Source organism: Haemorhous mexicanus, unplaced genomic scaffold (assembly GCF_027477595.1).
Source record: "Haemorhous mexicanus isolate bHaeMex1 unplaced genomic scaffold, bHaeMex1.pri scaffold_236_ctg1, whole genome shotgun sequence".
In the NCBI taxonomy this organism is placed as follows: domain Eukaryota; kingdom Metazoa; phylum Chordata; class Aves; order Passeriformes; family Fringillidae; genus Haemorhous; species Haemorhous mexicanus.
Window position 1 is genome coordinate 11,107 of NW_026776063.1, and position 17,606 is coordinate 28,712.

Below are 17,606 nucleotides of genomic sequence, written 5' to 3' on the forward strand. Positions count from 1 at the left end.
GTAGAGCTCAGGCCTAGTCCTGTTACCATGGAAACACAGCCTGGATTCACAGTAGAGCTCAGGCCTGGTCCCGTTACCATGGAAACGCAGCCTGGCCTCGCAGTAGAACTCAGGCCTAGTCCCGTTACCATGGAAACATAGCCTGGATTCACAGTAGAGCTCAGGCCTAGTCCCGTTCCCATGGAAACGCAGCCTGGCCTCGCAGTAGAGCTCAGGCCTAGTCCCGTTACCATGGAAACGCAGCCTGGCCTCGCAGTGGGGCCGGTTTCCCCCCTTCTCCCCCCATCTTGGGGTGACGCTGCCACCACAGGGGGACAGGGGGGACACCCGGGCAGGGCCCTACCTCCGCCGTCGTCCTCCGCCATCGGCGCGTCCGGCGGCTCCAGTTATTGCTTGGGGGGGTGTGGGGAGCCCAGGAGAGGGGACACACACGGGGAGCGGAGGGGGGGGACATGGGGACACACAGAGGGGACACACGAGGTGAGGTGACACCAATTTAGGGGGGGCTCCCCAAGTCCTGAGTGATCATGGAGTGGGGGGGGACACACGGGGATGGGAGGGACAGGGACGCCCAAACCCCCCCGAAACCGAGGCGGGCTTGGAGGGACCCCAAATCTGGGGGGGGACACCCAGTCCAGAAAGTGCAGTGCAGCCTTTGGGGTGACACCGGGGCGGGGGGGTCCCCTCGTCACCCCCTTTCACAGTCTCTTAGGGGGGCACCCCTCCCTTGGAGGGGAGGGGGGGTGGGGTGTCCCCAGAATCACCCCCCCCGTGCCGGGGCGCCCCCTCCCCCCATTGCCACTGATGAGTTTTTTTTCCCCATTCTCGGGGGGGGGGGGAGGGGAAGGGGGGCAGGAAAAGGGGGTGCGGGGTGGGGGGAGGGGCTGCCCCACCCCCCCCTCAGAGGATGGAGGGGATGGGGGAGCGGGGGCGCCGGGGGGGGCTGGGGGAGCTGAAGGGGGGGGGCGGCGGGGGCCACCCGCACCCCCGTGATGCTGTTGAGGCTCCGCGACTTCTCGTAGCCTTGAGGGGGGGGAGACACAAATTGGGGAGGGGGGGGTCAGTACCCCAAAAACCCCCAAAACCCCCTCAGCCCCCCCCTTTCATTTCCCAAATCCTCCCCCAAAATGGGGAACCCCCCCCCCCAAAAAATGGAATGTAGGACCACTCCCCCACCCCCTCCAAAAATTTGGGCCCCCCCCCCAAAAGGGGACAGGACCCCCCCCAACACCCCCCTCCCCAAGGGACCCCTCCCCCCTAAAACTTGGGAACCCCCAAAGATTGGGGACCCCATTAAGGGGCGGGGTGGAGCCCCTCCAGTTTAGGACCCCCCAGAAAATTTGGGGACCCCTCAGGGGGTACTGAGGAGGCTGGGGGGGGGAGGGGCACCCCAAAAAAGCCAGGATGGTCCCCAGGTGTTTTTTTGGGGTCCCAAGTGTGATTTTGGGGGTCCCCTGATGTTTTCTGGGGTTTCCAGGTGTGTTTTTTGGGGGGTCCCCAAGTGTTTTTTGGGGGTCCCAGGTGTGGTTTTAGAGGTTCCCAGGTGTTTTTTGAGGTCCCCAGATGTTTTTTGGGGTCCCCAGATGTTTTCTGGCGTCTCCAGGTGTGTTTTTTGGGGGTCCCCAGGTGTATTTTGGGGTTCCCAGGTGTTTTTTTGGGGTCCCCAGGTGTGGTTTTGGGGTTCCCGGGTATTTTTGGGGGGGGTCCCAGGTGCCGCCCCTCCCCCATCCCCTGGTGAAGCAGCGCCACTGTGCGGGGGGGGCGGGGATTGCGCATGCGCAGCGGTGCGAAGTGGGCGGGGTCAGCTCCGCAAAAGGGGGCGGGGTTCTGCGGGGGCGTGGCCAGGGTGAGGGCGCCCCCTCCCGGCTGACCTGCGGCGCCGTCGGGGCTCTCAGGCGGTGACCAGCGCTGGGGACAGAAGGGGAGAGGGGAGGGGTCACCCCGGGAGGGACCCCCTATGGGGACAGGGACCCCCTATGGGGACAGGGACCCCCTAATGGGGACAGGGACACCCTATGGGGACAGGGACCCACTATGGGGACAGGGACCCCCTGTGGGGACAGGGACCCCCTAATGGGGACAGGGACAGAGACCCTCCTAAAAGGGACAGAGACCCCCTATGGGGACAGGGACACCCTATGGGGACAGGGACAGAGACCCTCCTAAAAGGGACAGGGACCCCCTATGGGGACAGGGACAGAGACCCTCCTAAAAGGGACAGGGACCCCCTATGGGGACAGGGACCCCCTATGGGAACAGGGACCCCCCTATGGGGACAGAGACCCCCTGTGGGGACAGGGACAGGGACCCTCTATGGGGACAGGGACAGGGACCCCCTGTGGGGACTGGGACACCCTAATGGGGACAGGGACCCCCCTATGGGGACAGAGACCCCCTAAACGGGACATGGACCCCCTATGGGGACAGGGACAGAGACCCCCTATGGGGACAGGGACCCCCTATGGGGACAGGGACACCCTATGGGGACAGAGACCCCCTAATGGGGACAGGGACCCCCTATGGGGACAGAGACCCCCTAATGGGGACAGGGACCCCCTATGGGGACAGAGACCCCCTAATGGGGACAGGGACCCCCTATGGGGACAGGGACACCCTATGGGGACAGAGACCCCCTATGGGGACAGGGATCCCCTATGGGGACAGGGACACCCTATGGGGACAGGGACCCCCTATGGGGACAGGGACCCCCTAATGGGGACAGGGACCCCCTAAAAGGGACAGAGACCCCCTATGGGGACAGGGACCCTCTATGGGGACAGGGACCCCCTATGGGTTCAGGGACACCCTATGGGGACAGGGACCCCCTATGGGGACAGAGACCCCCTATGGGGACAGGGACCCCCTATGGGGACAGAGACCCCCTAAAAGGGACAGAGACCCCCTATGGGGACAGGGACCCTCTATGGGGACAGGGACCCCCTATGGGTTCAGGGACACCCTATGGGGACAGGGACCCCCTATGGGGACAGGGACAGAGACCCCCTATGGGGACAGGGACCCCCTATGGGGACAGGGACCCCCTATGGGGACAGGGACCCCCTAATGGGGACAGGGACCCCCTATGGGGACAGAGACCCCCTAATGGGGACAGGGACCCCCTAATGGGGACAGGGACAGAGACCCCCTATGGGGACAGGGACACCCTGTGGGGACAGGGACAGAGACCCCCTATGGGGACAGGGACCCCCTATGGGGACAGGGACCCCCTATGGGGACAAGGACCCCCTGTGGGGACAGGGATACCCCCGCCCCCCTTCGCATGGGCGGAGCCCCCAGCCAGCCCCCGCCCCTTGCACGCGCGTGTGCAAGGGGCACCCAGAGCCCCCCAGCGCCGGGGGGTCTGTGCAAGCCCCGCCCCCCAGTTTGGGGGGGCTGTGCAAGCCCCGCCCCCCAGTTCGGGGGGGCTGTGCAAGCCCCGCCCCCCAGTTTCGGGGGGGCTGTGCAAGCTCCGCCCCCCCAGTTTGGGGGGGCTGTGCAAGCTCCGCCCCCCCAGTTCGGCCCAGTTCGGGGGGGGCTGTGCAAGCTCCACCCCCCAGTTCTCCTAGTTTGGGGGGTCTGTGCGAGCTCCACCCCCCCAGTTTGGCCCAGTTTGGGGGGGCTGTGCAAGCCCCGCCCCCCCAGTTTGGGGGGGCTGTGCAAGCTCCGCCCCCTCAGTTTGGGAGGGCTGTGCAAGCTCCGCCCCCCAGTTTGGGGGGCTGTGCAAGCCCCACCCCCCCAGTTTGGCCCAGTTTGGGGGGCTGTGCAAGCCCCACCCCCCCAGTTTGGCCCAGTTTGGGGGGCTGTGCAAGCTCCGCCCCCCAGTTTGGGGGGCTGTGCAAGCTCCACCCCCCAGTTTGAGGGAGGGGCGGGTCTGGGCGGCCCATGCAGGAAGGGGGGGGGGAGGATTTGGGGACCCCCCCCCAGGGGGGTTTTGGGGTACCCTGGTGGGGTGGGGGGCGGAGTTTGGGAACCCCAGGGGAGAATGGGGGGGTTGGGGACCCCCAGGGGTATTGGGGTGACATTGGGGGGGGGGACATGGGGGGGGGTTTGGGGACCCCCAGAATAGGGGGGGTACCCGGGGGGAGGGGCCAAAATTGGTACCCCCAGGATTTGGGGGTGCCCGGGGGGGGTCTATCGATACCCCCAGGATTTGGGGGTACCCTGGGGGGGGTCTATCGATACCCCCAGGATTTGGGGGTGCCCGGGGGGGGTCTATCGATACCCCCAGGATTTGGGGGTGCCCGGGGGGGGGTCTATCGATACCCCCAGGATTTGGGGGTGCCCGGGGGGGGGGTCTATCGATACCCCCAGGATTTGGGGGTGCCCGGGGGGGGGTCTATCGATACCCCCAGGATTTGGGGGTGCCCGGGGGGGGTCTATCGATACCCCCAGGATTTGGGGGTGCCCGGGGGGGGGGGTTACCATTACCCCCAGGATTTGGGGGTGCCCGGGGGGGGGGTCTATCGATACCCCCAGGATTTGGGGGTGCCCTGGGGGGGGTCTATCGATACCCCCAGGATTTGGGGGTGCCCGCGGGGGGTCTATCGATACCCCCAGGATTTGGGGGTGCCCTGGGGGGGGTCTATCGATACTCCCAGGATTTGGGGGTACCCTGGGGGGGGTCTATCGATACCCCCAGGATTTGGGGGTGCCCGGGGGGGGTCTATCGATACCCCCAGGATTTGGGGGGGTCCGGGGGGGGGGGTCTATCGATACCCCCAGGATTTGGGGGTGCCCGCGGGGGGTCTATCGATACCCCCAGGATTTGGGGGGGTCCGGGGGGGGGGGGTCTATCGATACCCCCAGGATTTGGGGGTACCCTGGGGGGGGTCTATCGATACCCCCAGGATTTGGGGGTGCCCGGGGGGGTCTATCAATACCCCCAGGATTTGGGGGTGCCCGGGGGGGGTTACCATTACCCCCAGGATTTGGGGGTGCCCGGGGGGGGTCTATCGATACCCCCAGGATTTGGGTGCCCGGGGGGGGGGGTCTATCGATACCCACAGGATTTGGGGGTGCCCGGGGGGGGGGTCTATCGATACCCCCAGGATTTGGGGGTACCCTGGGGGGGTCTATCGATACCCCCAGGATTTGGGGGTGCCCGGGGGGGGGGGGTTACCATTACCCCCAGGATTTGGGGGTGCCCGGGGGGGTCTATCGATACCCCCAGGATTTGGGGGTGCCCGGGGGGGTCTCCTCACCCACCTTTGCGCAGGGGTCCCTCGGGGGGGGGCGCGTAGTCGGGCCCCAGCAGGAAACAGGCTCGGTCGCGGCCGCAGCGCTCGCGGCCCCCCCCCGGGCCCGGCGGGGGCGTTTTGGGGACCCCCACCGCGCTCCTCGGGGGACAGGGGCTGGTCGATGGGGGGACAATCCTCCTGCGCCAGCGCCGCCCGGCCCGCCTCCCCGTTGGGACGGGATTCTGCAAGGGGGGGACCCCGAAATTGGGATGGGAAATGGGAAAAAACCCCCCCCGGACACGGCCAGGTAGGGGGGGGAGCCACGCTGAGAGAGCCTAATGGGTTAAACTCGGCTTCAAATAGGCCCCAGGGGGGGTTAAATATTCCTGACTCGCTGGAAATGTCAGGAATTCACTCAAATGTGACAAATTCAACCCGAAAAATGGCAAAGATTCAACCCACAAAATGGCAAAGATTCCCCCCCAAAATGCCAAAAATTCAACCCACAAAATGGCAAAGATTCCGCCCCAAAATGCCAAAAATTCAACCCACAAAATGGCAAAAATTACCCCCATAAATGCAAAAAATTCCCCCCAAAAATGCCAAAAATACAACCCACAAAATGGCAAAAATTCCCCCCCAAAATGCAAAAAATTCCCCCCCAAATATCCCCCAAATGGACCAAATTCCCCCAAAATGCAACAAATTGGCCTCAAATTATCCTAAACACTTCCCAAAATTCACCCCCAAAATGTGCCAAACTCCCCCCCAGAATATTCCCAAAATGTCCCCGCCCCCAATGGACCAAACTCACCCCAAAATGCACCAAATTCCCCCCAAAATATCTCAAACTCCCCCCAAAATATTCCCTGCAAAATGTGCCAAATTTCCCCCCCCAAATGCGTGAATTTTCTCCCCCAAAATGCACAAAATTCCCCCCAAAATATCCCAAACACTTCCCAAAATATCGCCCCAAAATGTGCCAAATTTCCCCCAAAATATCCCAAATTCCCCCCAAAATTCCCCAAACTCCTCTCAAAATATCCCAAACACTTCCCAAAATACCCCAAATTCACCTCAAAATGCACCAAACTCCCCCCAAAATTCAGCAAACTTACCCAAACCCCTTCAGATTTTACCACAAGCCCCTAAAATCCCCCAAATCTGTCTCAAACACCTCCAAAATCCACTGGTACCCCCCAAAATTCACCAAACCCCCTCAAATTCCCCCAAAATCCACCGAACTTCCTTCCAACTCCCCAAAACCCCTTAAACCCCCCCAAACTCCCCCCAAAACCCCTAAAATCCACTAAATCTCCTCCAGAAATCCCTAAAATGCCCCCAAACCCCTCCAAGCTCGACCAAGACCCCCTGAAACTCACCAAACCCACCCCAAACCCCACCAAACCACCCCAAACCCCTCCAAAACTCCCCCAAAACCCTTCCAAACTCCACCGAGACCCCCTAAATCCCACCAAACCCACCCCAATCCCCCCAAACCCACCCCAAACTCCCCCAATCCCCCCCAAACCCACCCCAAACTCCCCCAGTCCCCCCCAAACCCACCCCAAACTCCCCCAAACCCCACCAAACCCACCCCAAACTCCCCCAATCCCCCCCAAACCCACCCAAACCCACCCAAACCCACCCCAAACCCCATTAATCCCACCCCAAACACCCCCAAACTCACCCCAAACCCCCCCAATTCCCCCCAAACTCCTCCAATCCCACCCCAAACCCCCCCAAACTCAAACCAACCCACCCTAAACCCCACCAAACCCACCCAAACCCACCCCAAACCCCACTAATCCCACCCCAAACCCACCCAAACTCACCCCAAACCCCTCCAATCTCCCCCAACCCACTCCAAACCCCTCCAAACCCCACCCAAACCCACCCAAACCCACCCCAAACCCCCCCCAAACTCACCCCAAACCCCTCCAATCTCCCCCAACCCACTCCAAACCCCACTAATCCCACCCCAAACCCACCCCCAAACCCCTCTAATCCCACCCCAAACCCCTCCAATCTCCCCCAACCCACCCCAAACCCCTCCAATCCCACCCCAAATCCCACACCAACCTACCCCAAACCCCTCCAATCTCCCCCAACCCACTCCAAACCCCACCAAACCCACCCAAACCCACCCCAAACCCCATTAATCCCACCCCAAACCCACCCAAACTCACCCCAAACCCCTCCAATCTCCCCCAACCCACTCCAAACCCACCCAAACCCCACCAAACCCACCCAAACCCACCCCAACCCCCCCCCAAACTCACCCCAAACCCCTCCAATCTCCCCCAACCCACCCCAAACCCCTCCAATCCCACCCCAAATCCCACACCAACCCACCCCAAACCCCCCCAAACTCACCCCCCCAAACCCCTCCAATCTCCCCCAAACCCCTCCAAACCCCTCCAAACCCCACCAAACCCACCCAAACCCACCCCAAACCCCTCTAATCCCACCCCAAACCCTCCCAAACTCACCCCAAACCCCACTAATCCCACCCAAACCCACCCAAACCCTCCCAAACCCCCCCAAACCCTCCCAAACTCACCCCAAACCCCCCTAATCCCACCCCAAACCCTCCCAAACCCCCCCAAACCCTCCCAAACTCACCCCAAACCCCCCTAATCCCACCCCAAACCCTCCCAAACCCTCCCAAACCCACCCCAAACCCTCCCAAACTCACCCCAAACCCCCCAAATCCCACCCCAATCCCCCCCCAAACCCCCTCCCCATTTTCGGGGTGCCGCTCACCGGCCCGGTTGATCTCCACCACCTCCTCCTGGGCCAGCGGGCAGGCCGGCGGCCGCCGCGTGCCCCGGGGGCTGCCGGGGGCGTTGGGACCCGAGCCCGGCGAGCCGTACCCGGGGGAGCCCGGCTGGGGGGGGCCTGGGGATGTGTTTGTTCTTCTTCTTGGGCAGCTTCTGCTTGGCCATGGCCAGCGAGTAGTACATGCCGAAGTTGTTGACGATGACGGGCACGGGCATGGCGATGGTCAGCACGCCGGCCAGCGCGCACAGGGCGCCCACCAGCATGCCCGACCACGTCATGGGGTACATGTCCCCGTAGCCCAGCGTGGTCATGGTGACCACGGCCCACCAGAAGCCGATGGGGATGTTCTTGAAGTAGGTGTGGCGGGAGCCGGTGACGTCGTCGGGGTCGGCGCCGATGCGCTCGGCGTAGTAGATCATGGTGGCGAAGATGAGCACGCCCAGGGCGAGGAAGATGACGAGCAGCAGGAACTCGTTGGTGCTGGCGCGCAGCGTGTGGGCCCAGCACGCGCAGCCCCACGAAGTGCCGCGTCAGCTTGAAGATGCGGAGGATCCGCACGAAGCGCACCACCCGCAGGAAGCCCAGCACGTCCTTGGCCGCCTTGGAGGACAAGCCCCGCAGGCCCACCTCCAGGTAGAAAGGCAAGATGGCCACGAAGTCGATGATGTTGAGGCTGCTCTTGATGAAGTCGCGCTTGTCCGGGCAGAAGCTGACGCGCATGAGGAACTCGAAGGTGAACCAGACCACGCAGAGCCCCTCCACGTAGGTGAGGAAGGGCTCGGTCTCCACCTCCACGGCCACCTGCGTGCCCGTCTCGTTGCCCGTGGTCACCGTCTCCGTCTTGTTGATGACGCGGTTGAAGGCCTCGTGCGTCTCCAGGCAGAAGGTGGTGATGGAGATGAGGATGAAGAAGAGCGAGGCGAAGGCCACGTACTGGGGTGGGGTGGGGGGGGGAGAGACAGAGAGGGTTGGGGGTTGGAGGGGGTGGAGACCCCCGAAAAGCTCCGTGGGAGGAGCCCCTTGAGGATTTTGGGGTTCTGACCAGCCTGAGTCACTGACACCCCCAAATATTCATGGGGGTGGGGGCTCCTTTGAGTTCTGACCCCCCCCCCAAATCACTGACCCCCCCCCAAATATTCATGGGGGGCTCCTTTGTTTGAGTTCTGACCCCCCCCCCAAATCACTGACCCCCCCCAAATATTCATGGGGGGGGCTCAGTTGAGTTCTGACCCCCCCCCAAATCACAGACCCCCCCCCCAAATATTCATGGGGGGGGGCTCAGTCGAGTTCTGACCCCCCCCAAATCACTGACAACCCCCAAATATTCATGGGGGGGGCTCAGTCGAGTTCTGACCCCCCCCCCAAATCATAGACCCCCCCCAAATATTCATGAGGGGGGCTCAGTTGAGTTCTGACCCCCCCCAAATCACTGACCCCCCCCCAAATATTCATGGGGGGGGGGGCTCAGTTGAGTTCTGACCCCCCCCCCCAATCACTGACACCCCCAAATATTCATGGGGGGCTCAGTTGAGTTCTGACCCCCCCAAATCACAGACCCCCTCCCCAAATATTCATGGGGGGCTCAGTTGAGTTCTGACCCCCCCCCAAAAAATGCCCTGAACCCCCAGATTGACCCCCTCCCCCCCCCATTTAATGAGGGAGGGGGGACACAGGTGACACCTGGGGGGGTCACACAGGTTTGGGGACACGGTGGGGGGGGACAGAGGGGGGGAGTTTGGGGACATTTTGGGGGGGGCACAAATTGGGGGGGTTGGGGACATGGGGGGGACACAGGGGACAAGTTGGGGGGGTTTGGGGACACGGGGGGGACACAGAGGGGGGTTGGGGACACAAAGGGAGGGGACAATTTGGGGGTTTGGGGACATGTTGGGGGGGTTACAGAGGGTTGGGGACATTTTGGGGGGGCTATAGAGGGTTGGGGACATGGGGGGACACAGGGGACGAGTTGGGGGGGTTGGGGACACGATGTGGGGACAAGTTGGGGGGGTTTGGGACAGTTGGGGGGGGTTACAGAGGGTTGGGGACACGGGGGACAAGTTGGGGGGGTTTGGGACAGTTGGGGGGGTTACAGAGGGTTGGGGACACGGGGGGAGACACGGGGGACAGGGGGTTGGGGACACGGGGGGGTTACAGAGGGTTGGGGACATTTTGGGGGGCTATAGAGGGTTGGGGACACGGGGGGGACACGGGGGACAAGTTGGGGAGGTTTGGGACAGTTGGGGGGGTTACAGAGGGTTGGGGACACGGGGGGGGACACGGGGGACAGGGGGTTGGGGACACGAGGAGGGGTTACAGAGGGTTGGGGACATTTTGGGGGGGCTATAGAGGGTTGGGGACATGGGGGGGACACGGGGGACAAGTTGGGGGGTTGGGACACGAGGGGGGGTTACAGAGGGTTGGGGACATTTTGGGGGGGCTATAGAGGGTTGGGGACATGGGGGGACACAGGGGACAAGGGGGGGGTTGGGGACATAAAGGGGGGGGGCAGGACAATATTTAGGCCACACGGGGGTGGGGGGGGGATATTTGGGGACATGTGGGGGGACACAGGGGACACGGGGGGGGGGGGATCTAGGCCAGGTGGGGGGGGTTGGGGACACGCGGGGGACACAAGGGACAGCGGGGGGGGGAGGGGATGTAGGCCAGGCTTGGGGGGGGTGGGGGGGCGATTTAGGCCACGCGGGGGGGGGGACACGGAGGGAGGGGGGCCCCCGGGGGGGGGAGGGGATGTAGGACAGGCCGGGGGGGGGAGGGGGCACCGCAGTGCGGTCCCGCTCCCCCCCCCTCCCCCCCCCGGCCCCGCTGCGGCAGGATCGGGGCCAGCGGCTGCGGGGGGGGGGGGGCGAGGGGACACCGGGGACATGGCGGGGGGGGGCGTTGGGGGACACGGGGGGGGGGGACATGCCGAGAGGATCGGGCCCCCCTCCCCTCCCCCACGGCGGCCCCGTGTCCTCCCGTGTCCCCCCCATCACCCCCCCACCCCCCCCCCCCGCGCTGTCCCCTCAAAGCCACCCCCGAAGTCCCCTCAGGGTCCCCGCAGTGTCCCCCCGACCGCCCCCTCCCCAAATATTTCTGCGGTGTTCCTGAGCACCCCCCCCGGCCACTCAGAGACCCCCCGAGACCCCTCAGAGCCCCCCAAAAACCCCACTAGACCTCCTCAAGAGACCCCCAAACCTCCTCACAGACCCCAAAACCCACTCGGAGACCCCCAAACCTTCTCAAAGACCCCCCAAAAACACCTCAGAGACCCCAATCCTCCTGGCAGAGCCCCCAAAACCCCTCAGAGCCCCCCAAACCTCCTCAAGAGACCCCCAAAACCCCTCAGAGACCCCCCAATAGCCCCCCAAACCTCCTCACAGACCCCCAAAACCCACTCAGAGACCCCCAATCCACCTGGCAGAGCCCCCAAACCCCTCTGAGACCCCCCAAATCTCCTCAGAGACCCCCCAAACCTCCTTACAGACCCCAAAACCCCTCAGAGCCCCCCAAACCTCCTCAAGAGACCCCCAAACCTCCTCAAGAGACCCCCAAACTTCCTCACAGACCCCCAAACCTCCTGTCAGAGCCCCCAAACCCCCCTCAGAGACCCCCTAACCCCCCTCAAAAATGCCCTAAATCCCCTGAGAGACCCCCGAGACCCCCTCAAAAATGCCCTAAACCCCCTCAGAGATGCCCTAAACCCCATGAGAGACCCCCGAGACCCCCTCAGAGATGCCCTAAACCCCCTCAAAAATGCCCTAAACCCCCTCAAAGATGCCCTAAACCCCTTGAGAGACCCCCTAAACCCCCTCAAAAATGCCCCAAACCCCCTCAAAAATGCCCTAAACCCCCTGAGAGACCCCCGAGACCCCCTCAGGGATACCCTAAACCCCCCTGCAGACCCCTTTAATCCCCTCACCACCCCCCTAACCCTGTCAGAGACCCCTCGGCGCCCTCAAAATCACTTTAACACCCCCTAAAGTCCCTCAGGGATGTCCTTAACTCTCTCAGACATCCCTAACTCCCCTCTGGAATGTCCTAAACCTTCCCAGGCCCCCCAAACCCCCTCAGAGATGCCCCAAACTCCTCTCAGAGCCCCTCTAAAACCCACTCAGAGCCCCCTTAAACTCACATTTTGCCCCCAAAACCACCTCAGAGCCCCCCTAACCCTCTCAGAGATGCCCTAAACCCCCTCACATCCCTCCTAAAACCCTTCAAGGATGCACTAAACCCCTCTAGAATTCACTTTAATTCCCTTAAAACACCCCCTAGAATCCTCTAACTGTCCTAACCCCCCTCAGAGCCCTCTCACAGCGTTATTAAATCCCCTCAGAGATGTCCTAAACCCCCTCAGACACCCCTAAACCCCCTCACAGCCCCCCAGATTCCCCTCAGAGCCCCCCTAAAACTCCTCAGTCACCTTTAAAACACTCTCACGTCCCCTCAGGATCGCCTCAGAGATGCTCCAAACCCCCCTGGAGCCGCCCTAAATCCCCTCACAGCCCCTCTAAACCCCCTCAGAGATGCTCCCAAACCCCCCTGGAGCCGCCCTAAATCCCCTCACAGCCCCTCTAAACCCCCTCAGAGATGTCCCAAACTCCTCTGGAGCTCCCCCGACCTTCCTAAACCTCTTTAGAGCCTCCCTAAACCCCCTCAGAGGTGCCTTAAACCCCTCACAGCCCCCCAAGACCCCCTCAGAGATGCCCTAAACCCCCTCAGAGGTGCCCTAAACCCCTCTAGAGCACCCTGAACCCCTCCACAACTCCTCAGGACCCCCTCAGAAATGCCTTAAACCCTCTAAAGCCCCCCAAACCCCCTCAGAAATGCCCCAAACCCCTTCAGAGCTGCCCTAAACCCCTCTAGAGCTCCCTAAAGTCTCCAAGACCCCTTCAGGGCTGCCCTAAACCCCTCTAGAGCCCCTCTAAACCCCCCTCAGAAATGCCCTAAACCCCCTCAGACCTGCCCTAAACCCCTCTAGAGCCCCCTTAAAGCCCCCAAGACCCTTTCAGGACTGCTCTAAACCCCTCTAAAGCCCCCCGAACCCCCTCAAAAATGCCCTAAACCCCTCTAGAGCCCCCTCTAAAGCCTCTCAGATCAGCCCTAAACCCCTCTAGAGCCCCCTTAAGCCCCCTAGATCCCTCTAAACCCCCCTCAGATCAGCCCTAAACCCCTCTAGAGCCCCCTTAAAGGCCCCAAGACCCCTTCAGATCTGCCCTAAACCCCTCTAAAGCCCCTCAGATCAGCCCTAAACCCCTCTAGAGCCCCCTTAAAGCCTCCAAGACCCCCTCAGATCTGCCCTAAACCCTCTAGAGCCCCCTTAAAGGCCCCAAGACCCCTTCAGATCTGCCCTAAACCCCTCTAAAGCCCCTCAGATCAGCCCTAAACCCCTCTAGAGCCCCCTTAAAGCCCCCAAGACCCCTTCAGATCTGCCGTAAACCCCTCTAAGCCCCTCTAAACCTCCTAACCCCCCTCACACCCCCCTTAAACCCCTCTAAAGCCCCCCCAAAGCCTCACCCTGGCCATCCTGGACGAGTAGGGATCCTCGAAGAGCGCCCAGAGCCTCGGCCGCCACCGCCGCCACCCAGCTGGCCTGCCGGCCCTCCTCCAGGCACAGCCGCTTGGGCTCGGCGGGCTCGGGCGGGCCGGGCCCCTCGGGGCTCTCGAAGCTGTCCCAGGGCCTCCTCGGCATCGCGGTGCTGCCGGTAATTCATCCAGCAGCAGGCCTCCACGTCCGTCTCGTCGATGCCCCCAGAAGGCGAGCTCCTCCTCGAAGAGCGGCCCGCACACGTCGGCCGGGCAGTGCAGCTTGCCGGTGCGGTAGTAGTTGAGCACGTAGGCGAACACGGCGGGGTGGCGGTCGAAGAAGAATTCGCCGGCACCGGCATCGTAGTCGAAGCGGGGCGGCGGCGCCCGGTTCGGCCAGGCCGGCCAGGCGGGTGCCGGGCAGCGTCTGCAGGGTGCTGCGGTAGGTCTCATGGCGGACGCCGCCGACGTTGATCACCACTTTGTCGCGCTCGGCTTGCCAGCCCATGGCGAGAGTCGCGACGGGAGGAGGGGGCGAGAGTCGCGATAGGAGGAGGGGGGCGAGGGGAGGGAGAGGGGACGGCGGGTGCCGCATCCCGGCGCGGCGGGGAGGGCGCGGGGAGCGCAGGCGCGGCGGGGAGGCGCCCACACTGAGGGGAGAGCACGCCCACCGTGAGGGAGGGCACGCCCACCGTGAGGGGAGGGCACGCCCACCGTGAGGGGAAAAGCCCGCCTTTATGGAGAGCACGCCCACCGTGAGGGGAGGATGAGCCCACCGTGAGGGGAGAGCACGCCCACTCTGAGGGGAAAAAGCCCGCCTTTATGGAGAGCACGCCCACCGTGAGGGGAGGATGAGCCCACCGTGAGGGGAGGGCACGCCCACCGCGAGGGGAGGGCACGCCCACCGTGAGGGGAGAGCACGCCCACTCTGAGGGGAAAAAGCCCGCCTTTCCTGAGGACACGCCCACCGTGAGGGGAAAAAAGCCCGCCTTTATGGAGAGCACGCCCACCGTGAGGGGAGAGTACGCCCACCGTGAGGGGAAAAACCCCGCCTTTATGGAGATGACGCCCACCATGAGGGGAGAGCACGCCCACTCTGAGGGGAAAAGCCCGCCTTTATGGAGAGCACGCCCACCGTGAGGGGAGGATGAGCCCACCGTGAGGGGAAAAGCCCGCCTTTATGGAGACCACGCCCACCGTGAGGGGAGAGAAGGCCCACTCTGAGGGGAGGGCACGCCCACCCTGAAGGGAAAAGCCCGCCTTTCTGGAGACCAAGCCAACCGTGAGGGGAAAAAGCCTGCCATTATGGAGACCACGCCCATCGTGAGGGCAGGGGACGCCCACTCTGATGGGAGGGCACGCCCACCGTGAGGGGAAAACCCCACCTTTCTGGAGATGACGCCCACCATGAGGGGAGAGCACGCCCACCGTGAGGGGAGAGCACGCCCACTCTGAGAGGAAAAAGCCCGCCTGTATGGAGACCACGCCCACCGTGTGGAGAAAAAGCCCGCCTTTATGGAGGCCACGCCCATCGTGAGGGGAAAAAGCCCGCCTTTATGGAGACCACGCCCACCGTGAGGGGAGGATGCACCCGCCGTGAGGGAAGGACACGCCCACACTGAGGGGAAAAAGCCCGCCTTTATGGAGACCACGCCCACTGCGTGGGGAAGCCACGCTCACACTGAGAAATCATCTGCATGGAGGATAAACCACGCCCACACTGAGGAGAGGCCACGCCCACACAGGGTATAAACCATCTTTTGTGGAAACCACGCCCACCACGAATCAGGCCACGCCCACACTTAAGGAAAGTCACTCCCCCCCACACGCTGAAGTCAGCCCTGAAAGCCACGCCCAATCATCCCGAGGTGTCCCCAGGGTGTCCCCAATCATCCAGAGGTGTCCCCAGGGCGTCCTGGGGGTGTCCCCAGGGTGTCGCAGGTGTCGCCAGGGTGTCCCCAGGGTGTCCCCCAACCATCCAGAGGTGTCCCCAAGGTGTCCCAGGTGGTCCCCCAGGGTGTCCTGGTGATGTCCTGGGGGTGTCCCAGGTGGTCCCCAGGGTGTCCCCAGGTGTCACTTGCTGGGTGCCAGCCCCACGCGGTCGCGGTCGCGGTCGAACACGGAGTAGAAGCGGGCGAGGAAAACGTCCCCGAGGATCCAGAGGGGTCCCGAGGGAGGGGGGACATCCAGGGCCATGAAGCCACTGACACACGTGGGGGACCCCCACTGGGACACCTGGGGGACAGGGACACGGCGGGTGACAGGGGCGGGGAGCTGGGGGTGGGGACATCAGGGACAGGGGGACAAGGGGACAGGGGGACAGGGACACGGCGGGTGACAGGGGCGGGGGAGCTGGGGATGGGGACATCAGGGACAGGGGGACAGGGGGACAGGGGCGGGGAGCTGGGGGTGGGGACATGAGGGACAGGGGGACAAGGGGACAGGGGGACAAGGGGACAGCCTGAGGGGCGGTGACAAGGGGACAAGGGCGGGGAGCTGGGGATGGGGACATCAGGGGACAGGGGGACTTGGGGACACAGGAACAGTGTCAGGGGGGTGACAGGGGGACAAATCTGGGGACAGGGGAACAAGGAGAAGGGTGGGGACATGGGGATGGGGACATCAGGGACAGGGGGACAAGGGGACCAGGGGGGACAGGGGGACAAGGGGACAGGGACACGGTGGGTGACAGGGGCGGGGAGATGGGGATGGGGACATCAGGGACAGGGGGACAAGGGTGACACAGAGGTGACAGGGGTGACACACAGGTGACACAGGTGACATAGAAGTGACACAGAGGTGACAGGGGTGACGCAGAGGTGACACACAGGTGACAGGGTCCCACCTGGAGCACGTAGTGCTGGGGGCTGAGCGTGAACTCCTTCCCGCCGAGGACAAAGGTGACATTGGGCAGGGATGGCACCTTGTCACAGTCCAGCAGGTACTGGGGGAGGGGACACGGGCCTGAGGACACCGGGGACCCCCCCAAAAGGGGACAGGGGGGACACTCAGGGACCCCCACCCAAAAGGGGACAGGGGGGACACTCGGGGACCCCCACCCAAAAGGGGACAGGGGGGACACTCGGGGACCCCCCACCCAAAAGGGGACAGGGGGACACTCAGGGACCCCCACCCAAAAGTGACTAGGGGGGACATTCAGAGACCCCCACCCAGTGGGGACCCGGGGGTCGTAGGGGACACTCGGGGACACTCAGAGACCCCCACCCAGGGGGTTTTGGGGGGTCCCAGGGGACACTCAGAGACCCCCACCCAAAAGGGGACCCGCGGGTCGTGGGGGACACTCAGAGACCCCCACCCAGGGGGTTTTGGGGGGTCCCAGGGGACACTCAGGGACACTCAGAGACCCCCACCGAGGGGGTTTTGGGGGGGTGGTGGGGGACACTCGGGGACACTCAGAGACCCCCACCCGGGGGGTTTTGGGAGGTGGCGGGGGACACTCGGGGACACTCAGAGACCCCCCACCCAGGGGGTTTTGGGGGGTGGTGGGGGACACTCGGGGACACTCAGAGACCCCCACCCGGGGGGTTTTGGGGGGTGAGGGGGACACTCGGGGACACTCAGAGACCCCCACCCAAAAGGGGTTTTGGAGGGTGTCGGGGGACATTCAGGGACACTCAGAGACCCCCACCCGGGGGGTTTTGGGGGGTCCCAGGGGACACTCGGGGACACTCAGAGACCCCCACCCGGGGGGTTTTGGGGGTCGGGGGGCTCCGTACCTGCCCCCCCATGGCGCGGGACCCCCCCCAGCGCCCGGTGCAGCGCGGCCACCTCGGGGCTGGGCCCGGTGATCAGCGACGTGCCCGTGTCCACGATGGCCTCGCAGCCCCCCCCGCACAGCGGGGGGTCCCGGCAGCCCGCGACCCCCGGAGCCCCCCACCGACAGCCTGGGGGAGGGGGCGGGGGGCACTCGGGGGCAGTTCGGGGGGTCGGGGGCAGGAAAAGGGGGGGTTTGGGGGGTCGGGGGCAGTTAAAGGGGGGTTTGGGGGGTCGGGGGCAGGTAAAGGGGGGGTTTGGGGGGTCGGGGGCAGGTAAAGGGGGGGTTTGGGGGTCGGGGGCAGTTAAAGGGGGGGTTTGGGGGGTCGGGGGCAGTTAAAGGGGGGG

At 64.0% G+C, this 17,606-nt stretch overlaps 2 protein-coding genes across 2 annotated transcripts; both read right to left on the reverse strand.

Moving 5' to 3' along the window:
- Positions 1-900: 900 nt before the first annotated feature.
- On the reverse strand, positions 901-14,137 carry LOC132322995 (potassium voltage-gated channel subfamily C member 1-like). The gene is given in 12 exon segments (XM_059837771.1): positions 901-963; positions 965-1,023; positions 5,206-5,326; positions 5,328-5,419; positions 7,944-8,076; positions 8,078-8,458; positions 8,460-8,894; positions 13,476-13,557; positions 13,559-13,632; positions 13,634-13,708; positions 13,710-13,859; positions 13,861-14,137. Coding segments are annotated over 12 exon segments (1,884 nt in total). The 5' UTR covers positions 14,080-14,137.
- A 966-nt stretch (positions 14,138-15,103) lies between these two features.
- On the reverse strand, positions 15,104-17,373 carry LOC132322992 (cathepsin D-like). Its single transcript, XM_059837769.1, has 3 exons — positions 17,222-17,373; positions 16,330-16,428; positions 15,104-15,719 (listed from the first exon to the last, which is right to left on the reverse strand). Exons 1-3 carry the CDS (start codon positions 17,231-17,233, stop codon positions 15,558-15,560), a joined length of 273 nt encoding a protein of 90 aa, XP_059693752.1. The 5' UTR covers positions 17,234-17,373; the 3' UTR covers positions 15,104-15,557.
- Positions 17,374-17,606: the final 233 nt, after the last annotated feature.

Excerpts from the sequence above, each read along its gene's own strand:
- LOC132322992 (XM_059837769.1), bottom strand. Across the intron at positions 15,720-16,329 it reads CCCAGCACTACGTGCTCCAG|GTGTCCCAGTGGGGGTCCCC; the intron begins GTGGGACCCTGT and ends CCTGTCCCCCAG.